At 41.9% G+C, this 19,369-nt stretch overlaps 2 protein-coding genes across 2 annotated transcripts; one reads left to right on the top strand and one right to left on the bottom strand.

Annotated features, from left to right (window-relative positions):
- Positions 1-15: 15 nt before the first annotated feature.
- On the top strand, positions 16-6,096 carry GET1 (guided entry of tail-anchored proteins factor 1). The gene is made up of 6 exons (XM_063393189.1): positions 16-211; positions 242-361; positions 1,965-2,130; positions 2,951-3,018; positions 4,306-4,420; positions 5,086-6,096. The coding sequence occupies exons 2-6, from the start codon at positions 272-274 to the stop codon at positions 5,157-5,159; spliced, it is 513 nt and encodes a 170-aa protein (XP_063249259.1). The 5' UTR covers positions 16-211; positions 242-271; the 3' UTR covers positions 5,160-6,096.
- Positions 6,097-6,994: 898 nt separating this feature from the next.
- Positions 6,995-17,982, bottom strand: LCA5L (lebercilin LCA5 like). Its single transcript, XM_063393186.1, has 7 exons — positions 17,820-17,982; positions 15,146-15,660; positions 14,064-14,201; positions 12,434-12,527; positions 10,147-10,250; positions 9,725-9,851; positions 6,995-8,172 (listed from the first exon to the last, which is right to left on the bottom strand). Exons 1-7 carry the CDS (start codon positions 17,980-17,982, stop codon positions 7,586-7,588), a joined length of 1,728 nt encoding a protein of 575 aa, XP_063249256.1. The 3' UTR covers positions 6,995-7,585.
- Between the last annotated feature and the right edge of the window lie 1,387 nt (positions 17,983-19,369).

Below are 19,369 nucleotides of genomic sequence, written 5' to 3'. Positions count from 1 at the left end.
GCGAGCCACAGCCCGGCTGCGCAGCGGGGCCGCCCCCCCTCCCCATCCCAGCAGCGCCAGCGGCGCCGCAACAGGATCCAGCCGGATCGCGCGCGCCCCGCCCCGAGCGCGCCGCCGCCGCATTGGCCCGCGCGCCTCACGTGCCGCGCGCGTCCCCGCCTGCCCTCACGGGCCGCTCCCGCTCCTGGTCCCGGTCCCGCTCCTGGTCCCGCTCCTGGTCCCGGTCCCGGTCCCGGTCCCGGTCCCGGTCTCGGTGCCGGTGCCGGACCCCATGGCGGAGAGCGGCGCCTGGCTGCTGGTGCTCAGCGCCGTGTTCCTCTGCAACGCGCTCAAGATCCTGCTGCCCTCCTGCTCCTCCATCGTGAGTGACGGCGCCGCGCCCGCCCCGCGCCCGCCCCGCGCCCGCCGGGGATGGAGAAGCGGGAGGGGGGCGCGGGCCGGAGGATGACTGGAGGGGAGGGCAGGGAGCCGGCGGGGCGGTGAGGGGGCCGTTCACCACATGAGGGGAGGGATGCCCCGGCTGTGACGGGCAGGGTCTGGTCCCGCTCCTGGCCTTGGAGGGGAGAAGCTGATGCTGGAGATGGTGAACACAGCCCCGTGGCTGGGTGGCTCCAGCAGCTCCGGTTACATCGGCCTGAAGTTCTGGGGGATGAGTTACTGGGGTGGTCAGTGATGCTCCTGAGCCTTCAGCCCTTAGGATGGGTCACGGAATCATGAAATGATTTGGGCTGGAAAGAACCTGAAGGATCATCCACTTCCAACCCGGCTGCCGTGGGCAGGGAGCCTTGCACTGAGCCTGGCTGCTCAGAGCCCCGTCCAGGCTGCTCTTGAGCTCCTCCAGGGATGGGACACCCACAGCTTCTGCTTTCGGGAATAGCAAGGACGGCTTTGCTCAGTCTTGCGTGTTTTCAACAGATGGACATGCCCATGTTGAGATGGGAGGTCGGTGGATATGGAGATTAAGGAGTTGAGCCATTGTAGGAATAAACCTTAAGTCTCAACCACTAAGCAGGGTGTCCCTGTTCTGATCTGAAGCATTTCTGTGGAAATGCATAATAGAATTGAGGACAAAGAACCTCTGTGACTGCCAGATAAACTCACAAGGGTACAAAGATGCTGAAATCCCTGTCGCTCTGCTCTACCATGGAAATAACTTCACTGGCACAGAGATCAGTGTGCACTGTTCAACAATGGACAAAAATCCTTTAAAATTTAAATCACCCTCAGCAATTCAGGAAGCTGAACTCAGTGTTACTAGAGATGAGTGATGAAACAGCCACATGAGGAGAGGCTGAGGGCATTTGGTTTGTTCAGTGTGGAGGAGACTGAGACTGGGATCTGCAGCTCCTCCCCAGGACAGCTCCAATCTCTGCTCCTGTGACAGCGACAGGGTTTGGACTCAATTCCTTGTGGGTCCCTTCCAACTCAGGATATTCTAAGATTCTATGAAGATCTCTACTCAGCTTTCTGCTGTGGTTTGAAGATGGTGTTAATGGTCTCACTGACTGCAGGCCTGAGGACAGCATCCATAGGGAAAAAAGTTACACGTGTCTTGGGGAAGCTGGAAAGATTTCCTAAGGAACAGCAAGGAAAAGATTTTGTGTCCTTTGTGCTTTCATTTCTATGACAAACAGAGTTCATGAACCGACAAGCAGGTGGTGCTTCAAGAGAAGAAATTAGGAAAGCAAAAGGAAGGGAGAAAAGGTTGGAATACTTGGCTGCTGGAGCTGGAAATGGGAATGATCACAGAATCATTTGGGTTGGAAAAAAACTTCAAGATCACTGAGTCCAACCTGAGGCTGTTTCCTCTCGTCTTGTCACTTGTTCTCTTCTTACCCAAGGATTTCCTGCATCTCAATGAAAAGTCCTTTTTTATGGGAGGCTTTTGAGCTCATACTTCATACACATTAAAGCAAATCAGTGGGATTCTGGATCAATAATCAATAGTTTTCTTCACTTCTCAGATATCCAGGCTGTTACAGAAGGATGCAGAGCAGGAATCCCAGATGAGAGCTGAGATCCAGACCATGAAGCAGGAGCTTGCCACCATCAGTATGATGGATGAGTTTGCCAGATATGCCCGGCTGGAGAGGAAGATTAACAAAATGACTGACAAGCTCAAAACCCATGGTACAATTCCATGTCTGCTCCCTTTTCCAAAAGGAAAAACATTTCCTGTTCCTGAAAAGCATTCTGGCAAGAGTGTTTTCACTTTTAAGTATTTATCCTTCAAACTTGCCTTCCCCATCTCACACATTTTCATTGTCTTTCCTTTTCCTTCCTTTTCCTTTTCCTTTTCCTTTTCCTTTTCCTTTTCCTTTTCCTTTTCCTTTTCCTTTTCCTTTTCCTTTCCTTTCCTTTCCTTTCCTTTCCTTTCCTTTCCTTTCCTTTCCTTTCCTTTCCTTTCCTTTCCTTTCCTTTCCTTTCCTTTCCTTTCCTTTCCTTTCCTTTCCTTTCCTTTCCTTTCCTTTCCTTTCCTTTCCTTTCCTTTCCTTTCCTTTCCTTTCCTTTCCTTTCCTTTCCTTTCCTTTCCTCCCTTCTTTCCTCCTTCCCTTCCTCCCTCCCTCTCTTCCTCCCTCTCTTCCTCCTTTTCTCCCTTTTTTTTTCTCTCTGTCCTTCTTATTTTTCCCTTGTTAAACTCTTTGAAGACCTTGCTTGTGTCTTTCCAGGAATTTCCTGGGCTTCACTGTAATTATTTATTCTTTCTCAGTGATGCTGATCACTGAATCCTGTTTTGAGTAAGTCAAGAAAGAAACTATAGTGTGATACAGAACTGGCAGTTTGTTGTAGGAGGGTGTTTTTAATATAGCTGTAAGTCATTTGGAAAGAGACTTTTAAACAGGGTAATGTCCAGTCTTAAGCAGTGAAATACTAAAATCTTACTAATTTGATGTAATTAAAATTCGTTATCATAATTAATGGAAAGTAATATCTTTTTTTTCTTTAATAGTGAAAGCACGAACTGCCCAATTAGCCAAAATAAAGTGGGTCATAAATATTGTATTTTACATATTGCAGGTAAGTAAACATTTTGTTATGGATTCAACTTAAATCCTCCGTAGTGTTGCAATTCTCTCCTGGTTTATTGGCCCATAATTGATCACTCAGGGCTCCCCCAGCCCAGGGAGGACATGGAGCTGCTGGAGAGAGCCCAGAGGAGGCTCCAGGATGAGCAGAGGGCTGGAGCAGCTCTGCTGGCAGGAAAGGCTGGCACAGCTGGCATTGCTCAGCCTGGGCAGGAGAAGCTCTGGGCTGAGCTCAGGGTGGCCTTGCAGGGCCTGAAGGAGCCCCAGGAAAGCTGCAGAGAGACAATTGCCAAGGGCTGCAGGGACAGGAGCCAGGGAATGGCTCCCAGTGCCAGAGGGCAGGGCTGGATGGGCTCTTGGGAATCAGGAATTGTTCCCTGGCAGGGTGGGCAGGCCCTGGCACAGGGTGCCCAGAGCAGCTGTGGCTGCCCCTGCATCCCTGGCAGTGCCCAAGGCCAGGCTGGACACTGGGGCTGGAGCAGCCTGGGACAGTGGGAGGTGTCCCTGCCATGGCAGGGGTGGCACTGGATGGGCTTTAAAGTCCCTTCCAGCCCAAACCATTCTGTGCTTCCAAGGACACAGAGCCTGTCAAACAGAAAGAGTTTCTGCTACTGGAAGGAAAATGCTACTGATGAAATCTGGTAGTTGACAATGGAAATTTAACTTTCATCTTCAGCTCTGTGTTTGTGATTTTGGGGTGACAGGATTGGAGTTTGTCTTAGCTCTTTAATCGCTGGGGATTTTCTTATATATGGCCTCAAATCTAGGAAAGTTCTGCTACATGTATATGTAATTCTGGCTTTGGAAACAAAATGCACTTCTGCTGAGGGTGCAAATCTCCACCTACAGCTGCCACACATTTCCCCACAGTGCCTCATCAGATTGTCTGTGTGCTGCCAAAGAATTTTCTAAGGAGAATTTGCTAGTGAGGATGGCAGTGATCAGCTTGAAGATTTCCTTAGGGGACTGTTAAAGTGAGCTGTATTCCTTGTAGGCAAAAATTGAGGCTAAAAAGGGTCATCAGAATTATAAGAAATGCTGTGACTGTGTTTGACTTTTCTGGATTGGAACGAGGGTCTTGAAAGAAAATGAGTTCTCACTGCAACCTCCTAATATTGTATATAAATTTAAGGTCATACTGAATCTAAAAATATTTCAAAGAAGATAAAACAACAAACAATTCCCTTTCATTAGAATTTATTATTTGCTGTTTCAGATAACACTGGGAATGTACTTTGATGTGTGTTATTATCCAAACTAATAAAAATTCCCCTTGCAGGCTGCCCTGATGATCTCCCTGATCTGGAAGTATTACTCCGAGCCCGTCACGGTGCTCCCAAGCAAATGGTTGGCTCCCCTGGAGCGCCTGGTGGCCTTCCCTACAGGAGTGGCAGGTGAGGAAAAGGAAATTCCCAACCCCAAAGCATCCATGGATTATCAGCAGCTGCTCCTCTGACTCCCAGGGCACAGGGTTCAAATATCTGAGCAGCTCTTCTGTGTGTGCTTAGTTCTGGTTCTTGAACTGATAACAGAATTTTGTTATTTTTATTTCCACCCAAACAGAGCATTGTCCTCATCTGTATTGAATAAACCCTGGGGAATTTTTAAATTAGAAAATCAGAAAATCACCCAAAAGGGAGTTTTCTTCATAGATGTGCTCTGAATAACTATATACTTAAAAACAACTGATTTCTACTTCAGTGGAAATTTACTTTTTACCTCTCTCAGATCCTGAATTTAGGTTCAAGCAAAGCATTCTGTGACTTGCCAGGCCTTAAACTTCAGGTATTTTCTCTTGGGTCTGTAGCAGATGGTTTTAGCTGTGGGGTGCACTCACCACACTTCAGCTCATATTTCTGTATTTGGTGTTCTTTTCCCAAGGCAATCCAGACTTTTTTGGGACCAGCATTGATTTATCTCCCATCTCTTGTATCTCCCTTTTGTACATAAAGAGTTTTGTTCCTGTTGGCCCCGTGAATTCTGAGTTTCATTTTTCACACTTCCAAGGTTGTTTTGAGCTGTGCAGGTTCCTCAATGGTGATTTCTCCCTCTTTTCCAGGAGGTGTGGGAATCACCTGCTGGCTCGTGGTCTGCAATAAAGTTGTAGCTATCATGCTGCATCCCTTCAGCTGAAGGAATCCCAGCAATCCCTGGACTCCTCAACTGCATTTTTGTTATCACTCTTTTAATTTAATTTTTAAAGAAGGAGAGTTATCTTTCATGAGAAAGGTCTGAGACAATCCTTGTTATCCCATTTGGATATCAGTCAGTCCTTTGGATTTCTCTTCCCAGAGTTTGTCTTTCAGTTTGGAAAGAACAGCACTGCTGGTTATAAAACCTCACTTTGGGTTTATCTGTGGCAGAACCATAAGGTTTTGTCATGGCCTGTTGTCACCAACACCTAGAAGTGTTGGATTTGTGGTTTTAAATTGAAATGTGCTGGCTTTAGGAGTTAATTTGGGAGCTTGGCTGTTCGCTGTAAAATGTGGTAGCTACACCCCGAGGTGGGATCGTGTTGGGTGGTGCAGAGGGCAGGGGGAGGTCGTTTGCTTGGCTTGGGGCAAAAGAGAATTTCCTTGTAATTTTTTACCCTAAAATTGGAATATTCTCGAGCTCTCCTAAAACAATAGATGTGTTTAATCAAGATTTTATCTCTTAAGAGGTTTCTTCAGCTGCCAAACACAGGCTCCTTTCAATGAAGCAGGAGACAGGGCTGTTCCTGCAGAGGGGATGCTGATTTAGCTTCCCACTCTGGAATTCCCACTCTGGAATTCCCACAGAGGAATGATCTATTCTGCTATTCCAGGGCCTTTTCCTCCCTGCAGGAAGGAAGGGGCCAGAACCCCTCCAAAACTGGCACTGCCTTCAAAACCCAGTTCAAAAGTTCAGGGTGTATTGTGTGTGTATATATGGATTAAATATTTTTGTTTGGTTGGGTTTTTTAAATGTTAATTTAAAAATTGGGATTTTATTTTAGCCAACATGAAAATAAATATCAAGGAAAAAATGTTGTGATTGAATCTTATGTATAATTGTGTTGTTATTAAGGAAATAAAGCTTTTCAACCCATCTTAGGTTTTCTCATGTCTTTTTTAATGTTAACTGCAATTTTCCTAAACAACCCACAAAAACCCCAAACAAACAAACCCAAAATGGCAAAACAAACCCCAAACTCACCAAAATCCAAGCCAAAAAACAATGCTCCCCATGTTTGTGCACAAGAAAATACTCTTTGAATCAACTGGGCTAATTTATTATTTCAATTATTTTTCTAAGCCTTTGAAATGTTGCTGCAAGCAGGTTGAGCTCTGAATGTCTTTGTCATTTTTAAAAGCTTCTGTAGTGTAATTTTTGACTTTTTTTAAAGTGCTACTGCCTTTAAAAATTAACAGAATGCCCCTAATTTTTCCAATCTTCACATGAATTTAGCAAGTATCTAATGAATTACTGTGAGGAACAAAACACAGTCCTCCTCCCCTCGGTTACATAACCTTAAACAAGGATTTTTAGAGGCTTTTTGGGGACTGGCTATGCCTGACTTCTCCAAAACAATGCTTTCCTCTTGCACATTCATCTCTGGATGTCAGCTGGGGAAGTTACCAGGCAAACTGCTTTGATAGGTTCCAACAGTGGGGAAGAATGAGGCTTTAGAGGTTTCTAATGCTCGTGAAAACAATGTAGGAGCAAATTATTTTTATTATCTGTGAATTCTGGAAGCTGTTTGGGGAGTGAAGGAACTAAAAAAGTGTTTTCTTTTATTGCATTGTTGGTTCTCACCCAGCAGTGAACTTTATGAAAGCAGCATGGAGCTGACAACCACCCAACTTCCAAATTCCAGCTCCTTGGGAATGCAAAAACCTGGAAATTCCTAAATAATGACTAACTTTTATCTGGTAACAGGTAAAAAACCTGAAAATTCCTCAACAAGGACTAACTTTTATCTGGTAAAAGGTAAAAAACCTGGAAATTCCTAAACAAGGACTAACTTTTATCTGGTAAAAGGTAAAAAACCTGGAAATTCCTAAACAAGGACTAACTTTTATCTGGTAACAGGTATAAAACCTGAAAATTCCTAAACAAGGCCTAACCTTTACCTGGTAACAGGTAAAGAACCTGGAAATTCTTAAACAAGGCCTAACCTTTAGCTGGTAACAGGTAAAAAACCTGGAAAATTCCTAAACAAGGACTAACCTTTAGCTGGTAACAGGTAAAAAACCTGGAAATTCCTAAATAAGGACTAAGTTTTATCTGGTAACAGGTAAAAAACCTGGAAATTCCTAAATAAGGACTAACCTTTATCTGGTAACAGGTAAAAATGATAAGGAATTATTAATACAACACATTTGTGGATAAACACTGAGCACAGAATGTTTTTTGTGATAACTGGTTGGATTGTTTTGGGAAAAATCATGGAAAGCAACTGCCAGTGCTTGTAAGATTTAATAAACATTTAAGAAAGTACAACATTTGGTTTTTAACGATTTGAATGTTTCAGCTTTCTAAAGGTAAGCTGATGTACTTAACTATCAGAAATGACTGTGCATTCCCAGAAGTTGGTTTTAATGAGGAGAGTTGGACCCTGGCCCAGAGTTTGGGATTTGCCTTGCCCCCCTCGCTTCCCTGCCCTGGCCCTTGTGCTGCTGGAGCTCTCTCCTTGCAAACAGCCCTCCCCAAAGAGCTCCTCCCTCAGGCTCTCCTCCCTCTGCCGAGGCCAGGGGGGCTTGCCCAAAAGAAGGTTCATAAGCCCCAAAGGTGATTTTCCCCCTGGGCACAGCGGTGGTGCTGCAGCTCTGGCTGTGCCTGCTCAGGCTGCCTGCTTTGCATTTGGCACCCGAAGTCTGCAGCCCCTGATGCAAATTCTCAACAGCTCGTGAGGAGATGTATTTTTTTTTCAGCCTAGTGGGGTCTTTGCTTGGAAGAGTATTATCACTCCTGGCTTTTTTTTGCTGCTCATTTGGTTTTTTCTCTTCTTTTTCAGCTTCTTCCACTGCCTTTCCCTCTTGATTGTTTTCTTTTACTCTGTCACTTGGAGGATTTTGTTCAGATTTTGTCAGACTTTTCAACTCCTGTTGAAAATACTCCGTCTGTTTTTCCATTTCTTTAATAAACTCTGGAAAATTGCATTCTTCCATTAGCAGTTTGTCCCCTGAAATATTGGGGGGTTTAAGAACATGAAGAGTTACGAAGTTTTAAAAAGAGCAAGTATCACATCCTTATTTCACTGCTTCAGTTCTTATTATTGATGCTATTTGAAATACCAGCTACAATAAATACAACAGCATGGGGCAAGATTTAAACAACATAATTTGCCACTGAATCCACGCTAATATCTTTATTTTTACTTTTTTCATGGTGCTGAATTTAGTTAAATGGATTGAGCTGCCATTATGTACAGTAATGGCTAAATAGAGTACCAGAAAAGTCATGTACAAGCAACAGAGAAACCAGGTGAGATCTGAACTCTTAATTGCCACTTTCTGGCTTTTAAGTAGAACTTGGAGGTATGCAGGATTTTCTTTCCCTTAATTCACAACAATTCCCTTAATTCTGCTTGTGTGGAGCAGAATACAGAGCAACTCTGTCACATGGAAGTGAGGGGGCTCCACTTTTCAGCAGGAAAAGGAACATGTGTTCAAAAATGTCATTTATCTGTGCAGGGGATGACTTGTAATGGGTCCTGTGCTCTGGAGAGACCCACAGAATACCCCCAAAATGAGACATAATCCAAGCTTAAAGGAGAAATAAGAAGTTGTAGGAACTAAAAGCCAAGTAAGGCTTCAATAAAAGTCTACTATCAATAAGAGAAACTCAGATTTCACAGATTTTTCAGAGGGAGCATCATAAGACCTGTGTTTTCTGTCAGTTTTAGAAGGGCATTTTAAAGACAAATGCTGACTTTGGTTATCTGAGGGGCTCTGGAAAGGCTGCAGGCTGCAAAGGCAGAGTACAAACCTCAGGAGTTAACACATCCCAGGAATAGGGATGTGAGCTGGCATCACCTGGGTAAATGTGTGACCTGGAGGTCTCCTGCTATTCGTGACATGTTTAGGATAGTGGCACTCAGCCCTTTTCTTTTCCTAAAAGCCTTAAAGGAAATAACAGGAATGTTTCTCAAAAGAAAAACATGAATGAAGCAACAGCAGTTGCTTTTTCTTTCCTATGTTCTATTGAATTTCTTCAGAATAAAAACGTTTACAGATGAGTCCCTTGCATGTAACTTTTCCATGAGAACACAGTGGCTGAGATTTACACAAAATCTCTTTCCAGGGATCACTGTCATGAGGAGCTGCTCCCAGCCCTCACATTCCTTTTCCTTCTCCAGCCATGGAAACAGGTTCACATCAGTGATGAAAATTCCCAGCCATCGCTTTGAGCTCAGTGTTTGTTTAGTGTGGATTAATGAGTGTTAATTATCCTGTTACAGACAGAACACTGAATTTTTACCACCCTGACCAAGAAGAGCAGCAGGGTGAAGATGCCACATTCTGCAGAGCAGCTCTGCTCTCAGTGCAGCACCACCAGCAGCTGTATTTCCTAACCCAGACGATTCTGTGACTTCAGTGACACTTCATTCATCATTTGCAACTAGTTCCTGTCAGCCTGGTGCCATTGAAGGGCTGTCAGAACCACATAAATCACCAGGACTTCTGGTAATTTCCAAAGATCAGGTGAATTTCTGAAAAAAATGTTAAACCTACCTCTGTGTGTCCTGTTAGAAGTTTCTAGCATTGCTACTTTCTTGGTTGCTTGCTTTGCTTTTCTACCCTGGGCATTTGAGCACGCTTCCTTTGCTTTATCTTCTCCAACTTTATCTCCTCTTTTCTTCTACAATTGACAATTAAAGGTAAAAATAACGAGGGAATGCTTGTTTAGTGACTTTGAAAATAACACAATCAGTGTTCAGATTAGATCAGTGTTAGATTAGTAATTTGTATTGCTGTTACATTCTTATTTTGCATCACAGTGTTATTTGTGTACTGTAATCACACAAATCATGCAAAATCCACATCCAAGATGATGGACCAGGCTATCCAGGCATATTACTGCAACTTAGGGAATAAGATACACCTTAGCTGAGAGTTTAAACAGGGGATTGGGTTTGGATCCAGATCTTTCCCACCTTTTTTAGCTGGATTGGATTTTTTTCTGTTTCCTGGTGCTGGGACAGCAGCAGCTCTCTGAAACTCTCTTTATCTACTTGTACTGATCTGTCTACTCTCTGACCTGTTGAATAGGACAAGCATTAGCAACACAGTAATTATATTATTGATAAAGACAAAAGATATCTCTGACAATGACAATACTGATATGTGACCAAGAATTTAAACATTTTTTAATGCATATCTTAACACCCTTAAAAAAAAAGAAAGAATTTTTTCTGCTGAATCTATGAACGCTGAAACTGGACACAAATCTGGATTTCTGAGCTTTTTCATCTGTACATCAGTGCATCCTAAACATACTTGTATACATAAATATATAAAAAATATACTACAAAGTCCTGTTCAGACAGAACATGTAAAGTCAGACAAGTGTGTCTATGCCCCAGAGCCCACACTGGCTTTATTTTTGGTTCCATTCTGGTGTAAATTTGAGAGGTCTGCTATGAAGCCTAAGAGTTCACTTTCCTAAATCTGGGTCTTTATGGAACCCAGCTCATGGGAAATGCTTAACACTGTTTGAAATATCAGTGGTCTTTGGAAGAGATTCCAAGGGAGTGGCTGAATGAGATGTTCATAGAAATACAGATAGAGTATACTATTCCTTTACTCTATTTTTGGAATAATTTTGACACGAGTACAGCAGTGAGAAAGTTGCTACCACCAGAGCAGCAAAACCGAGCTCTTACCCACATCCACATTCACCCTTATTCCCAGTTTTTAGCTCCGAAATCCAAGGATAAAACGCATAAAAACGGAGCCCTCCCGGTGTTCGCAGGCGGGCGGTGAAAGGGATGCTGGTGAGCAGCCTGCAATGGCTCTCGTGATGCGGGAGGAACTGGTTTCCCAGTTGCTCCAGCTTCTTCTCCCAGTTGCTCCCGGAGCTTTTCCAGCGGGGCGTTCCCCGGGATGGGGACTAGGGGGCGCTGCCCCCCCAGGTGAGCCGCTGCCACCTGCCCGGCTCCGCTCTCGGCCGGGGCACCCGCAATCCACGGCTCCATCCAAAAATTCCACTGCAGTCACCTGCACAGAGCTTTTGGATCACCCGAGGAAGCCTCCTCCAGCCACTCATCGGAGCCTTAAAAAAAACAGCTCCAAATTTCCTGCTGGCTACAAACTTGTGTGAACGTCAACTAGAAAATAATGACCCGAAGAGGCAACTCTTTAGAAATCTGCTAAAGGAAAATTCAAGTCAAGAGTGAGAAGGAAAACAAGTTGTCAGCGATTCCAGCTCTGGGTTTCCAAATCCATTAACTGGCAGAGAATGAAACCTTTTTCTAAAAATTCCAGAGGATGGGGCAACTTTGCTTGGAAGCTTTCATTACAAAATATCATGTCTCTCTACAACTAAGCTCCCTTATCTTGCTTAAAGGAAAGAATTTAAATAATAACTATGGTTTAAGTATCATAATTGAACAGCAATATTCAATTTCTATTGAATACAAGGCCATATATGAGTAAACTAAAAAAGAAAAGAGATAGTTATGTGGTGTAACTAAAACAGGAATTCAGAGTTTCATAAAAAATGTGGCTGACTTGGGATGAGAACCAGAAAGATGTGTTTTTCTTAATTTTACACCTTGAATTACCAATCTTTTCCCTTAGTAGTAGTTCACTGGTGGTTAAGGCAGAGTTAATGGGTTTGCAAAGGCAATGAAGAGGAAAGAAATAAGCAGCCAAGCATGGTTAGATTTTGTATTGCTGCCGTGATTTGAGGAATTCTGTGGGGAGCATTTCCAGCAGGCAGGTTTGCTAAGTGCTCTTTGGTCCTCACATGATGGAATTCCTGATTTCTGCTTTACTACAGGAGCAGCAATATCTGCTCAGTGTTTCCAAGAGGTGCTTCAGCCAGAGAAGCATTCCATTTAGATCATTCCATCCCAAATTCTGGGTGTAGTGGAGGCATCTCAAACAGTGCTGGTTGGATTTAACCAACTCAATCCCACTCCAGACAGCTGCCCTTGGAATGTTGGATAGAGACAAGATTCCATGGAATAGATATTTCTCCCCAATATCCATGAGCATCCATGTGAAAGAAATATTCTTTTTTAAAATGCTCTTTCTTCCTTGCTAGAACTTAATTTATATTGTTCTTTTCTATCATTCAGGCTTTTAAACTTCCTAAACCTTTTCACCTTTTCAGCCCATACAAAAGCGCTACTTTGGCATTTAAATTGGAATAAACCTCCCAGTTCTAAGACAGTGGAAGTGTCACCAAACAAGTGAAGAAGATGATTACAGACATACTTTGGTCATTGGGAACCCAATCACTTCTGTCCCTCAGGGCTTTTGGCATCCGATTTGCATAAATATTCTTTATGTAAAGTTGCCGATCCTTTTCCTGAGAAGAAATAAACACTGTTAAGCTTCTAATATGCATTAAAAATTACTTTTTACCCGCTTAATTTTCACATGCTGGGTGAATCCCATCAGGGATTTCATCATCCTTTGCCAGACCCACGTGGTGGCTTTGTCATTTTCATTTTTCCAGACTAAACATTTTTTGCCTTTACTTCCTCTTTTTTGTTGATTTTTTAAAAAATTCATTTACTCAGTGCCCTTGTGATATGCTCAGTTGGTTCACAACCTGTTGCTCTGGTGGTGACTTGAACTCCAGAGGTACCTTTTGACATTTATTTAGCAAAATTCCTCTTTCCTTAATGAAATCTTCCTTAAACACAGAAGACAGATCTCAGCAATGCTCTCACCACTCCAGTTTTCAGTGGAAAAAAAGAGTAGCTTCATTTATTTGGGAAAATTACAAGTTATCCTGGAAGTGGAATAGCCTGAAGTAAGACAGGTGCCTAAAACTATGAATTTGTAAGGATAAACTCTGTTCTGGCACAGAAATAAGGTTGATAAGCATGCCTGGTCTTCTTTGTGGCAAATCAATAGAAGGTTTTGTGGATCTAAATAGAAAATTCAGAGACCTGGACACACAGCAAACTGCACGGAAAAGAGATGAAACAGACCTATTTTAGAGAGAGTTAAGGTGAGAACTGTACTTTGGAATAATTTGCATTTTGGGACAGTTTTATATTAGTGTTCCTGAGATCATAATTGTTCACATCTCCCAGATCTGCTGGTCCAGGAGATCAGACTGACAGGGAAAAATCATGCCAAGGACCAGGAGGAAACTTCTGCACCTGCTACACAGAGAAAAGGAATAAACAACACCCCTGGCAGAAATCCCATCCTCCATGAATCCTCAGGAATTGCCTGTCCTGCCCTTCACAATGTCTGGGGAAATTCCCCTTAACAACATCTTCCAGAGATATTTGATTCCATTTAGAAGAGAAAGCTCCCCAATGGGATCACCTTGACACAGCAATATATAAATAAGTGTATTTTAACTGTGTTACAAACACAATTATGAAAAAGCCACAAGGGATTCCAGGTTTTCTGGAATGTGTAATGGTTTTTTTTGTTACAACTCATATGACATCCCATTCCTGGCAGTTTGGGCTTTATACCCATTTGGTTTTTCTGTGTGTTTGATTTATAAGCATTACAAAAAGTGCTGAACTGGACCTATCCATCCCAAACCCATTTGTCTAAAAACCAAACTGGAATTTGAGCAAACTCTTGAAACATTTCCACGAGTCTTTTTGTTAAACTCTAGCTTTTCAGGTTGTAATATTTAGCTCATTTTGACTTGTTTCTGTGAGGGAGCTCATTTAAAGGGAATAGATGAATATATCTGACCCCAAGCTGGCAAAATGGTAACACACTGGTTTTTTTTTTTTTTGTAGATTATAGACTCAAGCAGGAAACCAAATTCCATTAGTAAATACTGTAAAAGAATCAAAAGGAATAGATAACATTAAATACTTGAATTTTCCTGTAGAGAGAGAAACATGGATAAAATCTGGAATACCTTAATTTTTTGGTGAACGATGCTGATTTCCACCAGCAAATCTTTTGTGATCATTGTAGCTTCCAGGAGTTGTTTACTCTTACTTGCCAGCTGGCGACTAAAGATGCTGTTGTTCAGCTCCAGTTGCATTTCCAGACCCTTAAAAGAGTGACAGATTTCACCATATGGATGTACTCAGGGTAACAGTTGGAGAATTTCAGTTCTTGACAGATTTAAAGTATAAGCGTGCTAATAAAAAGACATTTAAGCTAATAATTATATATAATAACAGTTATTATCTTCTAATCATAGTCATATAAATAATATCACAAATTATATTGTAAACAATACATGAAACCATACTGAAATATCTGAAAAATTAACTTCAAATAAGAAAAAAATTTTCACTAAACAAAAGAAAAGGTTTTGCCATTCAATCCTAAAAATAAAAACATACATTACCTTTCTGATGGATTAATTAATACAACCATCTTTGAGAAATGCTAAGACTTTCTATTCACTGTGGCAGAATAAGGAGGCTTAGTGTAAATGAAAATTTGGTGATTTATTGGGTTCTTTCTCTTCAGAACCCAGGGCCATGCACTGAAATTCCAGCTCCTAAAATGCTTTTTATAGTTGCTCACTCCTCAAAACAGAAAGTTTTTGAAAGAGGCACTTAATTCAGCTGCTCAAATTTACCATTTCTTTTAAGATTTCCTTACTCTTTTATTTAATTCTATGCATAATAGACCCCATAGGAAATAGAAATGAATTCCTGGAAGACTATGGAAATTTCACTCTTCCAGTTTTGCAATAAAAACTGCATTCCTATTTTTTTTTATGCCGGGGTCAGTGAGAGTAAACAAACATGAGATATTAAAAGGAGACGAATTATCCCCTCTTGAACTTCCTTATACTTAGGATTAAAAAGCATCCAGTGTTACAGCATTATATCAGAATCATTCCTGTGATAAGAAATAGCCAAATTTTTTCCACTATTCTTCCACTGAAATCTCTCCTGCTTGATGATCCTTGTGATTCCCTCCCAGTTAGGATATTCTACGACCCTACATTCCACAAACACAATAATTTGCAGGCATTACCTCTATCCTCTCATCCTTCGCTTCCAACGCTTTGTTAAGGACTGACAACCTGCGACTAAGTTCCTCCCTCTCTGCCAGAGCTTTGTCCTCTGACAGCACAACCAAAGTCTTCAGGTCACATTTCGTTCTCCTCAGCTCCGCTTCGACTTTTTTGAGCTCCCTGGCAGTGTTTTTCTCGGCCTCCTGGGACATTTTCAGGAGCTTCCTGAGCTCTCTCATCTCGTTGCGGTGCCCTGCCAGCAGCCCCTGCAGGTGACTCTCCTCGTTGCTGTACCTGGCGATGGCCCTGGCGTGCCTGCGGTTCAGATCTTTCAAAGCCACGTTCTCTAAGCTCGACGCCTTGATTTTCCTCTCCAAGTCGATTATTTCGTTCCTCAGCTCTTTGATTTTGTGCAGCCTGGCTGAGGATATTCGCTGGCCAGTGGCGTTTTTGTCCTGGTAAACCACCCCGCTCTGCAGGGCTGGAAAGGAGGAGGTCAAATAGGTTTTTTTTCCAGCTGGCCATTTCTTCCCTCCTGCATTGAGAGCAGAGTAAACCGGCATTGAGAGACAGAAATTATTTGATACAAATCAATCACTGTGTGCCTTTCTCCTCATATAAACTCCTACTAATTATATACTACTCCTGAACAGCTCACCCAACTACAGAATTGTGGTTTCTTCACAAAATGCCCTGAAACTCTGACGTACAGTGAGCAGCCTGGTCTAGGGCAAGGTTCCCTGCCCATGGCAGGAGCTAGAACAAGATGATCTTTAATATCCCTTCCAACACAAACCATTCTAGGAACCATTCTATTCACAGATAAATGCATTAAATATTTCATATTTCTGCATCTTTCTGTGCCTGCAGTGGACCACAGCGAGCAGCCAACGGAAACAAATGGAAATAAATTGATGGAAATCAATTTTCAGTCCATGGCAATCAGTTTTCTTCCTGTAAATCATGAATTTCACCAGCATAGCCACAATCTGATGAATCAAATCCAACCCATCAGAATCTACACCTTGAATAGATGCATGATAAAAAAACCACTGACCAATCAACCAAAACCAACAGAGTAATTTACAGGTCTGCCAGGACTCAAAAGCCAACATGCTCCCAACAGGACATGGTTAAAATCCCTGCAGCTGGGATTTCTAACCAGTTCAGCTTTCCAGTCAGCTCTGAATTAAACTACATTTTAAAATAAACCTTAAATGCTCATTGCATAGAACAGATGTGCAGTTGTCTGTGTGGTTTCTGAACAGCAACTGAAAAAATATATTAATGGGCTACTTCTCAGTGTGTTGCTGCTATTTGCCCCTCCTGAAGGCCAGGATTCTGTCTGAATTACTCTCCTTTTCTTTTCTTTAAGGCAGATTAGAATTTAGAAATAGTCAAGACTGTAAATCTGAGTGTATTCCCCTTTTTCAGGCATATTTTCAATTTCTCTACAGCTCTCACAGCACTTCAGGCAGTATTTTGCTAAAAAGTTGATTATCATTTATAGATCATCTCATATTTTTATTTTATGGATAAAACAGGCAAGGTCCTGACTTAAAACACACCAGAATAAAAGGACAGATCTTTCCAAGAATTTCTGTTGAATCCAATATCTTATGCAACACCATTCCACTGCAGGAAAACTGCAATATGACCACAAATAGTGTCACACAAGTATTTGCAAAATTACATTATCTCACTATTTTATTTTGCCAGAATGGACTGAGAGGATGGAAAAAAAAGGGCAAATACCTTTCTGCAAAAGCTGTCAGAAGTACTGTAAAACGTATTTCATTTCCAGTAGGCATGGACAAGCAAAAATAAACACATTTTGCAAATGATATATAACATCTACAAATATATACACTAAAATATCCACCACAGGTCGAGGTCAATAATGATTTTTTGCTAACTAGATATAAAAAATGCCATTATTTTTTCTGGTCTGCTACTTTCATGCCAGTATAACTTCTTGACAGCGGCATATAATAACAGAGACAATCAGTGGTTCTTTTGCTTTTTTAAGATGGATTTCCATCCTGTAGCTTTGGTAAATGAAGATAAAATTTTGAAGCTCAGCAGGAAAAGGGTTGCTGGTTTTCCATTCATTGTGTAGGATTTAAGAAAGGATGGGTCTAGATGGGAAGAGATGCAGACATGGAGAGATTCCTCACTGCTAACAGTGGCATAAATTCCATGTACATTTGCATATTTGTTCTCTGTGCTCATTCCACTGAGGCACAAATTCATTTCACACGATACACCACATCCCAGCTGGCCACTAAATGGCTGTTTTCTGGTCAAAACTGACACTTTTGAGCACTTTTTTCACCCATTTTCCTCATGAAAGGCTTTTTCAGACTTGCCAGATGCTGCATGGTCGAAACCAAAATGTGGCAGAGCCATTTTCAGGTCCTTGGGTTGAAGCTGAGGAATGAGGATTGCCAAGGGCTCCCATATCCCAGGTGATTCTCCCTTTGGATCACTGAGTATTGTGGGATAACACTGTAGGGAATCTCTCTCTCTCTTCCCTCCCCTTGTTGGTGTTTGAAACAGAATTTATTATATTCTTTCACTGAAAACCTATTGTCCCTGTCTTGCTAATTACTGGGGCGGGAAAAAAAATAAAACAAAGAAAGGGAACAATGCTACTTCTCCAGAGAGTCTCAGACTACCAGAAAACAAATTTACCTTTTTTATCACTTTGGGCGTAGGGAGACAGTCCAAATTTCTTTTTGTCCTTTGTCGTCCTGTCCTTTTTCTGTATTTCCTTCTCTTCAGTTCCTGGGGTTTCTAAAGGTTTGCCTCCTCTGGCTCTTTCAGGGTCAGCCACTGACAAAGCTCCTGGAATCATCACTGGGAGAATGTTCACTTGTGTCTTCTCAAAGAGGTCACCACCCTACCTGAGATTTCAGAGTATTTCATGTCATAAAAATATCATTAATCACATTTTTCAAGAATTAGACAGCAAATCAGATCACAAAATTAACTAATCCCTTAAAACAGCAGAAAATCCACCTTAGCTGCCATATTAACACTCTAAGCAGAGGATAGAGAAGAACCTAAAACTAGTTTAATATTTTTGTAAAAAGCATGTATAGCATATATTTTTATAAATACTTTTAAAAAAATAAAGTTATATTTATAATTTTTTTTTATTTGATGTGTAGCATAAAATAAATCATTCTAAGTAATTTTCTAGGTCTTTCTGAATAGCTGTTATGCTGCTTTTATTTTTTTTCCCTTTTTTCTCCCCCTATTTAAATGGTTTTTTCCTTGCTGGGAAGTGCAAGAACGGATCAGTTCATTCTCCTGGCAGAAGAATTTAAACACTGCAGTTCTGGTAAAAATTATTTCTTGAGATATGGCTTGATATCCATTCCATTTTCTTATTATCATGTTCCAATCCACTTCAGGTGAGGAGAGTTTTGCCTTGAGCCACAATTGTGGAAAGGAATTAGGTTCTAAACATACCCGAAAGCAAGATTAAAACACAAAAGAGGTTAAATGTTGGGACCCAAAGGGATAATTAAACTTTTATTTTTTGCACAAAAGAGGAAAAAAAATAGAAAAGGAGGAAAAAAAAATAGAAAAGTAGGAAAATATTTGCTAACAGAGGGATTTGAGAGAGGCAATGTCTCATTCATCTCATAGCAACAACAGGGCCATGGAGAAATTAATTATTACTCCCTTAAAATTCATTTATAAACAGAGAATCTTACAGAGTAGAAGGCTAAGTTGTACATTTTGGGGGTCTAAAAGGAGGATGGTAACCATGGAAAGGAAATTTGAGGGAGGTTAAAATGATATTTTAGTTCACACGGTGTCACGAGCCAAAGGATGGTCGTGATGGTTCGTTTTGATTTCAGAGTGCAAAAAGAGGCAGTGATAACTTAATTCAAGTGAAATCAATTGTATCTTTATTGATACACACAGTTATGCGATAGAAAAGAAGGGGAAAGAAGAGAGGGAGAGAGAGAGGGAGAGAAAGGGGGGTAAAGAAAGGGTATAGCTACCAACTGACAGACGGGGGTCCTCGTGACGTCGTTGCCAATAGACCACCTTCGCAGTCCTCGTGGCACGTAGGTCAATAGAGCCGTCGTCCGTTGGGGAGATCTCAAAGTGTGAGTCGCAGGGGGAAGCTTTTATAGTCATTGCAGAAGCAGGGGGCACCCGGCCAATGCACAATGCAGGCAGAAGTGGGGGGCACCTGGCCAGCGTGGGGGGAGCACCCAAGAGTC

Source organism: Prinia subflava, chromosome 3 (assembly GCF_021018805.1).
Source record: "Prinia subflava isolate CZ2003 ecotype Zambia chromosome 3, Cam_Psub_1.2, whole genome shotgun sequence".
Taxonomy (NCBI): Eukaryota; Metazoa; Chordata; class Aves; order Passeriformes; family Cisticolidae; genus Prinia; species Prinia subflava.
Note: the sequence above shows the minus strand (reverse complement) of the source record. Positions and strands in the feature narration are given on the sequence as shown.

What these genes read in the sequence shown, in the direction of transcription:
- LCA5L (XM_063393186.1), bottom strand. Translation starts at nt 17,982, where the DNA reads ATGATTCCAGGAGCTTTGTCAGTGGCTGACCCTGAAAGAGCCAGAGGA. An exon ending in CGAAGGATGAGAGGATAGAG is followed by an intron (nt 14,202 to 15,145) that starts GTAATGCCTGCA and finishes CACTCTTTTAAG; the next exon opens with GGTCTGGAAATGCAACTGGA. An exon ending in ATCCAATCCAGCTAAAAAAG is followed by an intron (nt 9,852 to 10,146) that starts GTGGGAAAGATC and finishes TGTCAATTGTAG; the next exon opens with AAGAAAAGAGGAGATAAAGT.
- GET1 (XM_063393189.1), top strand. Translation starts at nt 272, where the DNA reads ATGGCGGAGAGCGGCGCCTGGCTGCTGGTGCTCAGCGCCGTGTTCCTC. An exon ending in TGCCCTCCTGCTCCTCCATC is followed by an intron (nt 362 to 1,964) that starts GTGAGTGACGGC and finishes TTCACTTCTCAG; the next exon opens with ATATCCAGGCTGTTACAGAA. An exon ending in CTTCCCTACAGGAGTGGCAG is followed by an intron (nt 4,421 to 5,085) that starts GTGAGGAAAAGG and finishes CCTCTTTTCCAG; the next exon opens with GAGGTGTGGGAATCACCTGC.